We start from the raw sequence: 13,626 nt of genomic DNA, 5'->3' as shown, positions 1-13,626 counted from the left end.
TGGCTGCAAGTCTAAGTAAGAAGTAAGCTGTCTCATTGGCTGCCAGTCTAAGTAAGCTGTCTCAATGGCTGCAAGTCTAAGTAAGCTGTCTCATTGGCTGCAATTCCAGGTAACTTGTTGGCTGCAAGTTCAAACTGTATCATAACACTTTTCACTAAATACATTACTGTTTGATGATGAGTAATGATCTACACTTTTGATCTTTGACTTATCCTGTGTTCTAAAATTTGACATATTCTGCATTCCTATAATTAATTTTTGATTTTTTTCTGACTGTTTCTGATATCGGTTTCAGCATCCAGTTCCACGTTTTTGAGGTGACAGGCTAGTTGCCAAGATTCTCAATATACACACCAATAAAGAACAACCCAGACCAGGAGCCGAAGAGTTCCTGTACATTCACGGTCAATGACCGCGTGACCAGGGTAAGGCCAACCGAATTAAACTTTAGCTGTGTTTTATATTCACCAATTTTTAATTGACCAGGTATTATTAGGTAATATATTAAACATTTTTGCGTAACTTATCATCCATAAATGTGTTTAGCATTAATGCTACTTAATCTGAAGATTTAAAAAATTCTGCAAGAACTTTAGCTAGTGAAGGTGTTAAGCTATTGTATGAATGAAATACCAACTTTTGGATATGTTAGCATTGCCAAAATTTGGCTATTAAGTATTTTTGCTCAAATTAAGGTGGCTAAGATTTGGTGTGTCAAAATTTTGACGATCCTGTGTGCTAAATTTTGGTACTTTACAATACCTATAGCTATGAAGTTTCTCCATCAGTCCTGCCTGAAAAACAAACCATTCCATGTTTTGCTGACATGAAAAGTATAGCCAGTAATTGATGTATAATAATTGAGTTGGAGGACGGTCTGCCGATATCCCGATGTTGTGACGATATATTTTGGCATCATGAAATGTTTTGTGTGTTAAATTTTGGCTCGTTCACTCCAAGAGCCTAATAAACCAAAATATAAGCCCATCCAAAATATCCCAAAGTACGGTACTGCAATATTTCCAATGTTTTATACTTCATAAATAATTGTTTTTATTTTAGTCCAGTGTATGACGTTAGGCACTAGTCTTATGACCACGACTAGTAAATTTAAGTCGGGACTAGTATTGAAAATATTTAACTAGTCCGACTGGACTAGTGGCAATTTTTCTCCAAAATAATGGAAATATTATTAATTGTATACATTTAGCAAAATTATCGTAAAATATGGTATTTGTCGAAGCGTTCGAAATTGAAGCATAACTTACTTAATTAACTGTAGAATGTCAACATTAAGTTTTTGCATTTAAGTTAGGTTCACTGAAAGTATAAGTGCTAGACCAACAAAACTTGGACCATAGATGTATATTAGGTAGTACATCTCAACCCATGCATCAAATGCTGGATGCGGCCTATCTTTCATGGTCCATTGACTTTGCCAGCATCTCCATCAACATAAAGTTTTTGCGTTTAAGTTAGTTTCTCTGAAACAATAAGTGCTTGACATGTGCATTGATGGTCAAAGCGGGGCACAGGCGAGACATATCAATCTGAGTGGCTTATTTAAAGTTTTGCTAGATAATGGTGAAGTAAACAAGACTCTTAATACGTTTGGGCTTGTTTACTCCAGGTGTTGCTGCGGATAAACCAGAACCTCCTGTTACAAGATGACCTTACCTGTGAGGGGTCAAACCTTCACTTCAGCTTCCTGTCTCTGAGGGGGTCCGGTCCCCTGCTAATTAAGATGGAATCCTCTGGCCAGGTAAACCTTACAGTATTATATATACTAACAATCATCGTTCTGTACATCAGTGTTAATTGATGAGAGATAAGTTTTGTAAAGATAGCTTCACTTAAGGATCCCTGTGCCACTGCAGGAAAAACATTAGAAACTTCCACTGTGACTTTTCGAAGATACAGTTATCTCCCCTTATTTCGTTTTGTATGTTACTGTAGTGTAGTGCTATTGGGTTTGGACATTTCTGTTCATAGCAACAGTGTAACAGTCTGAGGTCCATGGTTTGAATTCCCACCTAGCCCCACTGAATTTTTACAGTTACTCTAACTATGTATTCCAGAAGAGCTGAACATATCCTTCGCTTTATATACAACAATGTATCCAAAACCACAATCTGACAGCTAGCCACAGAACATTTAATGTCCTCCATTGTCGAAAGCTTATCCTGGTTATAGGTAAGCTCTACTCATGTGATATAGGTCCTAACATTTGTTCTTGTACTTATCATGATTATATCTTTAATTTTGTTAAAAATTGATATTCATTAAAACTTGGATATGTCACTGGGACCAATACAAATATTCAACTTATTCAATGGTTCGACTCTATGACTGGAGATGTATTCCGTTAACTGTTAGAGTATCATTAAAATGAATAATCAAAGGGTAATCATGATATTTTTCTACAGTAAAATAAGAAATAAGATTTTATAGCAGTTTAACGAATTTTACTAACAGATACTTGTTTCAAACATCGACAAATTTCATACGTGTAGATACATTATTGTTCTTGTTGAAAATGCAACTGTAACATAATTGCTCAAAGCACATTAAAACTCTCTTCCCCATATAGTATAACATCTCTTACCCCATAATGACGCTTCATGACGCAACGGTCATTTCAATAATGACACCGATTGACGCCTTCAGAATGTGTTTTTCTTAATGGGAATTTCCCCACTGCTGTGCTAAAAAAACCTGACCAATGAGGTTTTAGATAGATAACATCATACCAGTAGACTGATAATTCTCGCAAGAGTTTACACCGCAACGTGATAATGACACAAGGTGACCTTCCAGGCGTTCCTTGAAATTATAAACATGAAACATGGATGCCGATTTTATGCTAGAATCTGACATCATATTCCACACACATACCTTCGTTTACCTGGCAGACGACACAGGTGTAAGTTCTGCTGAAGGAACAAAGTTAGGAAAGAAACGGTGCAGGGGTGCCATGTTTGTAACATTCATATGTGCCATGACTGTTTCTTGGAAAAACATTGAAATATCCCACGTGTTTATACATAATTAGTTACTGTTTACCTGAATTCATCTGTGTCTCACAGGTATTTTACCTTTAAAACTTGAATTAAAAAACAAACAAGCAGAACCAAGTTAGTAAATTTCATCAAGTTTATTAAATTGTAATCACTATGGTGTCATTATGGGGAAAAGAGTTTTAAACACACTTGTACAAGATAAGAAATAAGAAAACAGTTACTGTTCTCACATTTACCACTAAAAACATTTTTTTACTGTACTCACATTAATAATAAAATACATCAACAGTCCTATTAAATTAAACCTCAATGGGTCTTGAGACAAATTTTATGAACTGCTGTTTAGATAATTTCTAAAATATTGGTCTTGTGCAAGTCTAACACCAAGATTTTAAAGAATTAAACCTCAAATTCCCCTATTGGGCCCCTCAACTCTGCACCCAGAGGGGCCACACCCTGCAATTATACAAAAATAAGTCCCCTATGCCCAAGGATGTTCCAGGCAAAATTTGAATGAAATCTCTCCAATGGTACAGATGAAGAAGGATTTTGAACACATAAACCTCAAATTCCCATTTTGAGCCCCACCCCTCTGCATCCAAAGAGACAAAACCCTTTGTTATACAAAATTTAGTCCCCTTTGCCCAAGGATACTCCAGGCCAAATTTGGATGATATTCCTCCAATAGTACAGAAGGTGAAGGATTTTAAAAACTTAAACCTAAAATTCCCCTTTTGAGCCCGCCACTCTGCACCCAAAGGGGCCATACCCATTGTTTATACAAAATTAAGACCCCTTTGTCAAAGGATGCTCCAGGCCAAATTTGGATAAAATCCCTCGAATGGTACAGAAGGAAAAGGATTTTAAAGATTTCAATCTCAAATTTGCTGTTTGAGCCCCCACCCTCTGCACCCAAAGGGGCCACACCCACCGCTTATACAAGATCGAGTCCTTTTTGCCCAAGGGTGCTGCAGATGAAATTGGGATAAAATCCCTTAGTCCCTATGGTAGAAGAAGAATTTTTAAGGTTTTACCTCTCTTTCCCCTATTGGGCCCTGTTTCTCTGCCCCCAGGGGGGCCACACCCACTGTTTATACAAAATTGAGTGCTCTTGGCCCAAGGATGTTCCAGACCAAATCGTGATGAATTGTTTTAATCCCTGTTGTAGAAGAAGGATATTAAAGGTTTACCTCTATTTCCCCTATTGGGCTCGACTCCTCTGCTCCCAGAGGGGGGCACACCCACCATTTATACAATATTGAGTCCCCTAGGCTCAAGGATGTTCCAGACCAAATTGGGATGAAATTCCTTAATATCTGTTGTAGAAGAAGGATATTAAAGGTTTACCTCTATTTCCCCTATTGGGCCCCACCCCTCTGACCCCAAAGGGGCCACACCCACCGTTAATGCAAAATTGAGTGCTCTTGGCCCAAGGATGCTCCAGACCAAATTGGGATAAAATCCCTAATCCGTATGGTAGAAGAAGGATTTCTAAGGTTTAACCTCTATTTCCCCTATTGGGCCCTGTTTCTCTGCCCCTAGGAGGTCCAAACCCACTGTTTATACAAAATGAGTGCTCTTTGCCCAAGGTTGCTCCATACCAAATTTAGTCAAAATCTACTTGGTCGTTCAGGACTAGTAGCGTTTTTAAGGAAAAGCTGACGGACGGAAGACGGATGCTGCGGTATGGCATAAGCTCACCATGGTCCTTCATATATTGAGTCCAAGTTCAGTAGAAATGTAAATATTATTGTTTAAATCATGGAAAGTCTAAATTCTGCACTTGAACTCCTTTCGTAAACAAAGAATCTTGGCAGTCGATTGATAGTCGCTAAGCAGGAGTGAACGATAACGGAATTGTCATTGCTGGCTGATCAGGACCTGGTCGTCTGCTCCAGAATGAGACAATTTACCTGAGACTGATTGGCACCTTTGACCATTCGACATAAGGGACTAGAATATTTCAATTTCAACAAATTTTATTTGCATAAAGAATATTACAATGTTAAAAGGATTAGACAACAGGCTTAAAGCCTATATCAGTCCTCACCCTTGGTGGTATATATATAGACATATTGTATTGATATTATAATTGTAAATAATTACAATTTTGCTTACTCTCAATAATTAATCATGAGAAGCAGGTATCATATTTGGCGTAGAACCTTTTAGACAATGCAAACATAAAGAAGATAGAGAATAGAAACCTAAGTGTACATTTCTTGACCTCGTGCAACTGGTGTATATTACATATACATAACTAATTTAGTAATGGATACAATACAATTATGTACTTATGGTGACTGATGGTTTAATTTCTTGTACATGTAGATTTAATCAAAGTTCATTTGATTTTTGTAATAATATATTTGTCTATCCATCGTGATTAAATCTGCATTTTTTGGTATAAAGAAAAGTTGCAGGTATATAAAATATATAGATAATTATATGTAATAATATGATCACAAAATAATTTGCTTAGTAATTCAGATTATACATTTCTTCAAGCCATTATCTAAAGTTTCACCGCCAATTATGTACTTAGATATATGTAATAATATGATCACAAAATAATTTGCTTAGTAATTCAGATTATACATTTCTTCTAGACATTGTCTAAAGTTTCACCGCCAATTATATACTTAGATACAATTAGATATTTATATATTGACTTATTTTACACAGTATGGAATGGGTGGGGAAAGGGGGGTATACGTAACTCCCATAACATAGTACTAATTTTGATACAGTCTGCAATATAGGTAATATATATATTATTGGTTATAAACCGCACATAATATCTAAGTGATAATAATACAATATCAGATTGAAGACCACACAGTCCTTGTGTTATGATAAGGTCTTCAACTGAACACTGTACAGGATCCAAAGCAAATGTTATTGCGGTATGAATTCACAGTAATAATGCATTTGAGTATATATACATGTATATGGTAAAATTGCCGAGTATGGGAGAATATCAGTAAGCATAACAATATCATGATAACCAGCCAGAGATGCACTCTTGTATGAATATATGTTGTTTTTATAAATGAGTGTTATTTCCAACAAAGATAGGGACTGGAAAACATGTATATAGACTCAACACAACCATTAATTGACTGTACATGTTCAAGACACCAATGCTAAATTTACAAATATAAAGAGGGTGGGGAGATCATCTGCTGTATTCAATTGAAGCACGTTTGACACAAACAAGTTTTACTGTGCTCCGGCAGGCCTTTATGTCTTCTCATTCATTCAAACTAACTGCTATTTTGTTGACCACATTCCAAATTTTGAATTTAAAAATCGGTTTCTGTGATCAGGTATCTCATTACCCATCCTAACTGCTAAAATTCCACTGTATTTTACAGCAAGGATTCTGTGGCCACTGAAATTCTGCAGCAGTGTAATCTGATACATAGATTATAAAGCAGGGATTCATCAGCAGCTGAAAACCTGTATCATATATCAAATTAAATACTTGAATGAAAATATTATTAACGCCTGGCCTGCGTCCGATCTGGATGCCCTATAGAAATCACTGTGTCTATCTGTCTGTCCATCCACACTTTAGTTTCCAGAATGCAAATGACCAATCTTTTTGAATTTTGGCAAGATAAAGCACTTTGATATGTACATGTGTAATAGGGGTTTAAATACTTTCTTAGGTAAAGGTCAAGGTCACTGTTACTGAAAATAGACCAAATGGGTAATGATTAATTGTTACTTCGGAACCAAAGACTAATCTTTTTATAATTTGACATGGTGATACTCTTGGATATATAGGTATATGGAATAGGGGTTTAACATTTTTCTTAGTTCAAGGTCGGGGTAACTGTCCCCTATCAGACCTCTGTGAGACATACATACATAGATACACCACAGCTATCCAGTTATCAGACCTCTGTGAGGCATACATAGATAGACACACCACAGCTATCCTCTATCAGACCCCTCTGTGAGACTTACATACATAGATACACCACGGCTATCCTCTATCAGACTTCTGTGAGATATACATACATAGATACGCCACAGCTATCCTCTTTCAGACCTCTGTGAGACATACATACATAGATACCCCACAGCTATCCTCTATCAGACCTCTGGGAGACATACATACATAGACACACCACAGCTATCCTCTATCAGACCCCTCTGTGAGACTTACATACATAGATACACCACAGCTATCCTCTGTCAGACCTCTGTGAGACATACATACATAGATACACCACAGTTATCCTCTATCAGACTTCTGTGAGACATGCATACATAGATACACTACAGCTATCCTCTATCAGACTTCTGTGAGACATACATACATAGGTACACCACAGCTATCCTCTGTCAGACCTCTGTGAGACATACATACATAGATACACCACAGTTATCCTCTATCAGACTTCTGTGAGACATGCATACATAGCTACACCACAGCTATCCTCTATCAGACTTCTGTGAGACATACATACAAAGATACACCACTGCTATCCTCTCAATCGCAGGATTCCATATTTGATAATCAGCCTGTGATTTTGCTGAATCCCAGTAAGCCTTGATGGCCCTGTGATTGTCCCCAAGTGTCTGGTAACATATCCCCAGGAGAGTGTGGACTATCCAGGATCGGTGTCCTCCTTGTACATTATCACTCTGGACCTCTATGAGGAGCCTTAATGCTTCATCACGTCCTGTAGTATCTCCAAGTTCATGACAGCACAGGAAGGACAGGAACAATGCATAGGGTAGTGGTGGGATAAACATTCTTATCTGTGTTCTTAATATTTCCTGACAGAGATGAGGAAGATACAAGCCTTTCTTTGAAAATGACAATATTTCTGAGTACACTTTCTTCAGCCTGTCTGAGGAATGTTCAAATTGATGATACACATGGCTATACATTGCCTTAAGCTTTTGTTCTGGATGTGAACCTCTTTTTGTGAAGTAACATGATGCTAGTTTCATCACTTGTTTGCACATTTCCAGAGTTTTAAAGAAATTTCCAGTCAAAAAATGAAAAGTTGCCAAATGTAGCAGTTCAGTTCCAATGGAGGCTTTGCGAATCATCCAGTGTTTACATTTCCTTAGACTTCTGTACCTGGTCTTGTTGTCTGTAGCAACCATGTGCTCCGGATAAACCTGCTCTGTTGCAAGATCGTGAAGGTGTTGTATAGCGTAAGTGAATGAGAAAAGTTCATCTGTTTCTGACTGTGATGTCGATAATGAATTAATTGCCTTCCTGAAGACACTTAGTTCACTCCATGAAGCTTGATACGAGACAATTATTTGTCGCAGATGGTCCATACGTTGTCTATCGTGTATGTATGCAGTGACCTGTGTAGTCCTGGGACACACAAGTTGAGCTTGTATTGAAGGATTACACAGATCTTCCCATATTGAAGGTTTGAAGAAGTTTCCTACCGAAAGACACTTCCATTTCATCTGATGGTGGTTGCTCAAAACATCTAACAGAATTTGCTGATGTTGTCCATGGACTTTCCTCTTGAATAAATTGTTGGCTGGGATGAAGTAATTGGGACAGAAACCTGCCCTGACGAAAGCAATTAGTATTTTGAAGCAAAACCAAAAACAATAAAATAGGTTTTTCTCTTGCCAGAATAGTTGGTTGGAATTCTCAATGGCATGAAAAAGGACTATCTTCAAAAAATAGGAGCACAAGATATCGTCATCCCCAATGGTCTCTTTTAATATTCCTTTTATTTGCTTCAAAAAATATTTCAGCAAAGTATACACTTTGAATTGGATGTGACTAAAGGAGTGAACTAAAGATCTCTCTGCTGTTGCAAATGAAATTCTCCATTGGAGAAAAGTGTTCTCAGAATTCGAACACTTGTCTCCAACTGGGACAAGATGACATCCATGGTGTACGATATTGTCTATCAAGGTTTGACGTGGCCATCCATACAGACGTGCACGTGTAATCCATTCATTAGCTTCCTTTGGCCAACTATGACATGGAAAACACACAACAACGTCTTCTCCACCGGTCAATGTATCTTCTATACAGGCTGGTCCATTCGATTCAATTTTCAGGCCTGTTTGTTTACCAGTGCTACTGACTAAGTGCTCTCTGAAGATATCACTGGAAACAAACATTGAATCCTCAATTCTAACTAGTGCATCAGTTAACAAATAGTGGACTCTCTTTTGTAACTGAGGAAGCTGTAAGAAGACATAGCCAGGGCGGCAATCTGCTGCTCTTGCGTACAGAATTGTTTTGTGTGCCATATTTGGAGGAAAACACTGATCAGGGTACATAACTATAACATCCTTCAAAATGATCATTATGTCTACATCTGAACCCAATAGAGTAAGTCCCTCTGCAGTACTTCCACCGTGAAAGGTAGATATTACTTCATCACTTCCAAAATACCCCATTGTAACATATGTCTTTCTTTTGATATCTACCTCTTCCTGTGTCCCTGTGCATCTCAATTCTAGGTATTTTGACAGAAGCACTGACATCCGCTCATTCTCTGTGGAATCCATCATCAGATGTTTATCTTTAGGACTTAATCTGTAATGAAGAAACTGAAGCTTATAAAGAGGAAGACTGTTGTTATCTCTGCCTTTTCATCAACTAAACATTCAGAGTGAATTGTTAAATACATCTGTATATACATGAATGTGTTTGTCAGACACTGAAATACATTGAGGATTAATCCTAAAAGCTGACTGATAGCATACAAAAATTCAAGCATCATTTATCATTCATCGGAACACCATGGGTATGTGACATTGTATTTTTACTGATTACTCAGATTCACAGTGTGTTGACATTTTCCATCCTGTTTTATATAACTCTATAGGAAATGACAGAAATCAGTGATCACTGATGTTGCCTGTCTTGAACTTATTATAGTAATGGCGGAGCATGACAGTAAATTTAAATTATGTATAATATATATTTCTTGAGTATAGCAGAAAACAAATAATTTTCACAAGTGCCAAGCAGGAGTATATTTGTATTGTGGTACGTATCGTATTGTAAGCATCAAACCGCGATACATATTGTATCCTGAGGTATTTGTATCGTTGCAGCCCTAGTTGCCATACTAGGGAATACAATTGAATTTTCTATCCATACCATTTTAAGGTCACCAGAGCCAAATGCTCAGTGTATCAATGGTATAGCAGAGCAATCACATATTCTATCGTCACTTCAACTGCGTATGTAAAACTGCAGTGAATAGAAAGTACCATTCTGATTGGTCAATATTAAAAGTGATTCTTTCACATGGGAAGATATAACATTAGCAAGTTTTTATCATATGAATAATTTCCAACNGACCAATCATTGGTTACCATTACTTAACGGATCATCAATTAATAATCGTTTTAAAGAAATACATTGTGAAATCCTCCATGCTGTTGTTGCAACTCACTAACGCAATTTTTTTTTTTTTTTTTACAATGTTAAGAAATACCTTCCTCCAAACACTGTATCACTAATTTATAGTCCTAATTAAGGTAGCAGAGTACAGTAGAAATGGCTTGACCCTAAAAATAAAGGGCATGTCTCAGATAAACATGGATAGCGGATTCATATTGCACAACACCTACACCTACACATACATCAAAAAACGCAAAAAAAATGCCAAAAAACATGATTTTTAACCCAAAATTTGACCCACGCAAGTAGTATTTTTAGGTCACCTGAGCTTTGCTCAAGTGACCTATTCCAATCACTTTCCGTCCGTCGTCGTCGTGCGTCGTGCGTAAACTTTTTACATTATCAACTTCTTATCAAGAACCAGTGGATGGAATTTTTTCAAACTTGGACAGAATCATCCTTGGTAGATGAGGCTCCCAAATTGTAAAATTGGGATTCCTTCCCCGACCCTAGGGGCCAGGGCTGGGCCAAAAAGGGAAAATTAACCAATATTTCAAAAATCTTCTTCTCCAAACTCAGAGGTATTACAGTCATTTTCTCTGCATGGATGGAAAGATCATCAGGGGCTTTATTAAAATTGTAAATTTCAGGACCCCCGAGCTATCCGTTCTCTCTTGGGGAGGGGGTAAAATTTACTTTAGTTTATATAGGGAAACAACAATTTTGGGTATATTTTGACAATTTTCTGTTGGAAATTATTTTTACTTGGTCAGAATCATCTTTGGTGGATGACGGTATCACATTGTAAACTTGGAATTCCTGCCCCATCCCCAGGGGTTAGAGCGGGGCCCCAAAGGGAACATTTACAAATATTTTAAAATTCTTATCCTTTGATGACATGACAAGTTTTGTATTTCACTTAGTTTACATGCTGATTTCCACATCACATCTAAAGAATAAAATAAAGCTATCAGTACCTATGATATAACTCAGGTGACCGCTAAGGCCCTTGGGCCTCTTGTTTTTCTTAAAACCTGTCTTAAATGGAATATCACCTACTCGGTAACAGAAATACTCACGTTTTAGCATAGGTTGTTCAACTGGATTTTTCACAATATTAACACATGTGCTGAGTACAAAAATAGACTACATGGAAAGCTAGCTTTTGTTGTGTAGACACAGATTTGCAAATGGACAAAAATGAAGTCTCAAACCAAATTCAGTTTTTTTTTTTTTTTAAATGTTAAGCCCACATAGTCCACTTCATCATGTATATGCCAATTTTATTGCTGATTTTTTAATTTTATTTTGATACATGTAATATTACATGGGTTATTCATTGTACAAAAATATCACCCATGGCCACCGTACGCTACTGTACACTGCTACCTAAGCAGGCTTGAACGTTAAAGCAAGTCAGTGATGATGTTAATATACCACCAGGAAATATATATCAGGAAAATTCTGCTGCTGAATTTGTTAGTATCTAGCTAGCAAAGACAAAAGTTCGAAATCATGAATCACTATATAGAAAAATCCATAATATCTATAATCGATCATGAATTCTGTAGTCGATTAATCATTTTATTGGCCTAACTGACCAATAGTTGACGAAGTTGATTAATCAGTTTATTGGCCTAACTGACCAATAGTTGACGAAGTTGATTAATCAGATTATTGGCCTAACTGACCAATAGTTGAAGAAGTTGATTAATCAGTTTATTAGCCTAACTGACCAATAGTCGACGAAGTTGATTAATCCTTTTATTGGCCTAACTGACAATAGTCGACATTTATTAATCAGTTTATAGGCTTTAAACTGACCAATAGTCGACGAAGTTGATTAATCCTTTTATTGGCCTAACTGACCAATAGTCGACGAAGTTGATTAATCAGTTCAATGGCCTAACTGACCACTGGTCAACAAAGTTGATTAATCAGAATTTGATTATGTCACATTGGAGGTAGTTATTGCTTACCTGCATACAGCATCAAACTTTGTAGACTTCTTGGCTTAAGATTGCAATGAATGACGACTGTACACTAATTAGTCTGTTGTTGCAGGGTGACTCGAGATCTGGGCTCTGGCTTTCAAGATAGGAACATATGTCTTGACTCGGCTCTGTACGTCTTGTCACTGGGGCTTTTAGAATGATCTGGTCTGTTTTAAGCGCTGCAAATACTTCCTGTTTCGACGGCGACGACAGTCGGTCAAGTACCACTTGTATTGTGGATAGGCGTGTTATGATATGTCAATAAACAACAAAATATTTCATGTGAAAAAGGCAAACTCTGATGCGTTTGTAATACCATTTGTATCANGGGGATGGGGGGCGGGGCCCAATAGGGGGAACACAATGGTAAATATTTAATATCCTCCTTATGTTCTGTTAGAATGAATTTTCATATTTAAACTAAAATTTGTCTTTTATATCTGAGGGAAAGTGAAATGAAAATTGTATAAACAGAGGATTTTAAACAAGTTTGGTTTTGATGAATCATTGTACAACAGGGACACAATTTTATATAACTAGGGGATGTGTATGGATATAAACAGTACACACAGACATGACTGCACTTCAAAGTCAAGTGTTTCATGTAAATAAGTTTCTGGCAAACTTTGGTTTGTGCCAGTATCAGAGTTCTCCTTTAGGAAACAAAGACTTGTAAATACACTTATTGTGTGTAACGATGATGAATATATAAGGAAGTATAACTTGTTCGACTGACTCAGGGAATTGCATCTCCCAGTACACGTTGGTCTAACATTGAACTTTGTTCCATGTGAACCTGGGGCCTTGAGAATTAGTCACCGTAATGCTCTTGAAAATTGACAGTGTCACAAATGACAGGGATGTTTTTTTAATGGTTAGATGTCGAAAATGGACTGCTTTAATCAGACCAGTGTATGAATTTTTCACAATAAAACCTGGTTCATAAAAGGTGCCTACTTATTCTAAAAAAAAAACAATTTAACAGTATTTCTACATTGAAAATTACATGTTGAATTGCTGGAATAGTTGACAGTTCCACTGAATTGGCCAAATGATAATCGCACTCATGCAACTATTATCATTAAGAAGGCTGAAGGTTTTCTGACTATTTGGTAAACCCAGGTAGGGTTACGTGACCATAGTTATGGCCCTTTGTTCATTCCTTTCTGCCGAGGTTTTGTCTCCTCCAAGTAAGGGACTATGTCCCTACTTTAGTGATGAAACAGTCAATATCATTATCATCAAAAGAGGA

At 37.0% G+C, this 13,626-nt stretch overlaps 1 protein-coding gene across 3 annotated transcripts in view; it reads right to left on the bottom strand.

The window, feature by feature from the left end:
• The window catches only part of LOC110446971 (rho guanine nucleotide exchange factor 39-like), a 34,337-nt gene extending 21,838 nt beyond the window's left edge, over positions 1 to 12,499 (bottom strand). Inside the window, exons 1-3 of one of the 3 annotated variants that reach the window (XR_002462529.1) lie at positions 12,360 to 12,499; positions 7,233 to 9,564; positions 4,982 to 6,877 (exon numbers count right to left, since the gene is read on the bottom strand). Coding sequence is in view for 1 of the 3 variants with exons in the window: in XM_021492324.1 (XP_021347999.1) it covers positions 7,467 to 9,539 (2,073 nt within the window). In the remaining 2 variants the exon portion in view is untranslated. Of the gene's footprint in view, positions 1 to 4,981; positions 9,565 to 12,359 lie in introns of those variants that run through there. The other 2 variants (XM_021492324.1, XM_021492327.1) reach the window with 2 other exon arrangements.
• Between the last annotated feature and the right edge of the window lie 1,127 nt (positions 12,500 to 13,626).

The sequence above is a fragment of the Mizuhopecten yessoensis genome, unplaced genomic scaffold (assembly GCF_002113885.1).
Source record: "Mizuhopecten yessoensis strain PY_sf001 unplaced genomic scaffold, ASM211388v2 scaffold3091, whole genome shotgun sequence".
In the NCBI taxonomy this organism is placed as follows: Eukaryota; Metazoa; Mollusca; class Bivalvia; order Pectinida; family Pectinidae; genus Mizuhopecten; species Mizuhopecten yessoensis.
Note: the sequence above shows the minus strand (reverse complement) of the source record. Positions and strands in the feature narration are given on the sequence as shown.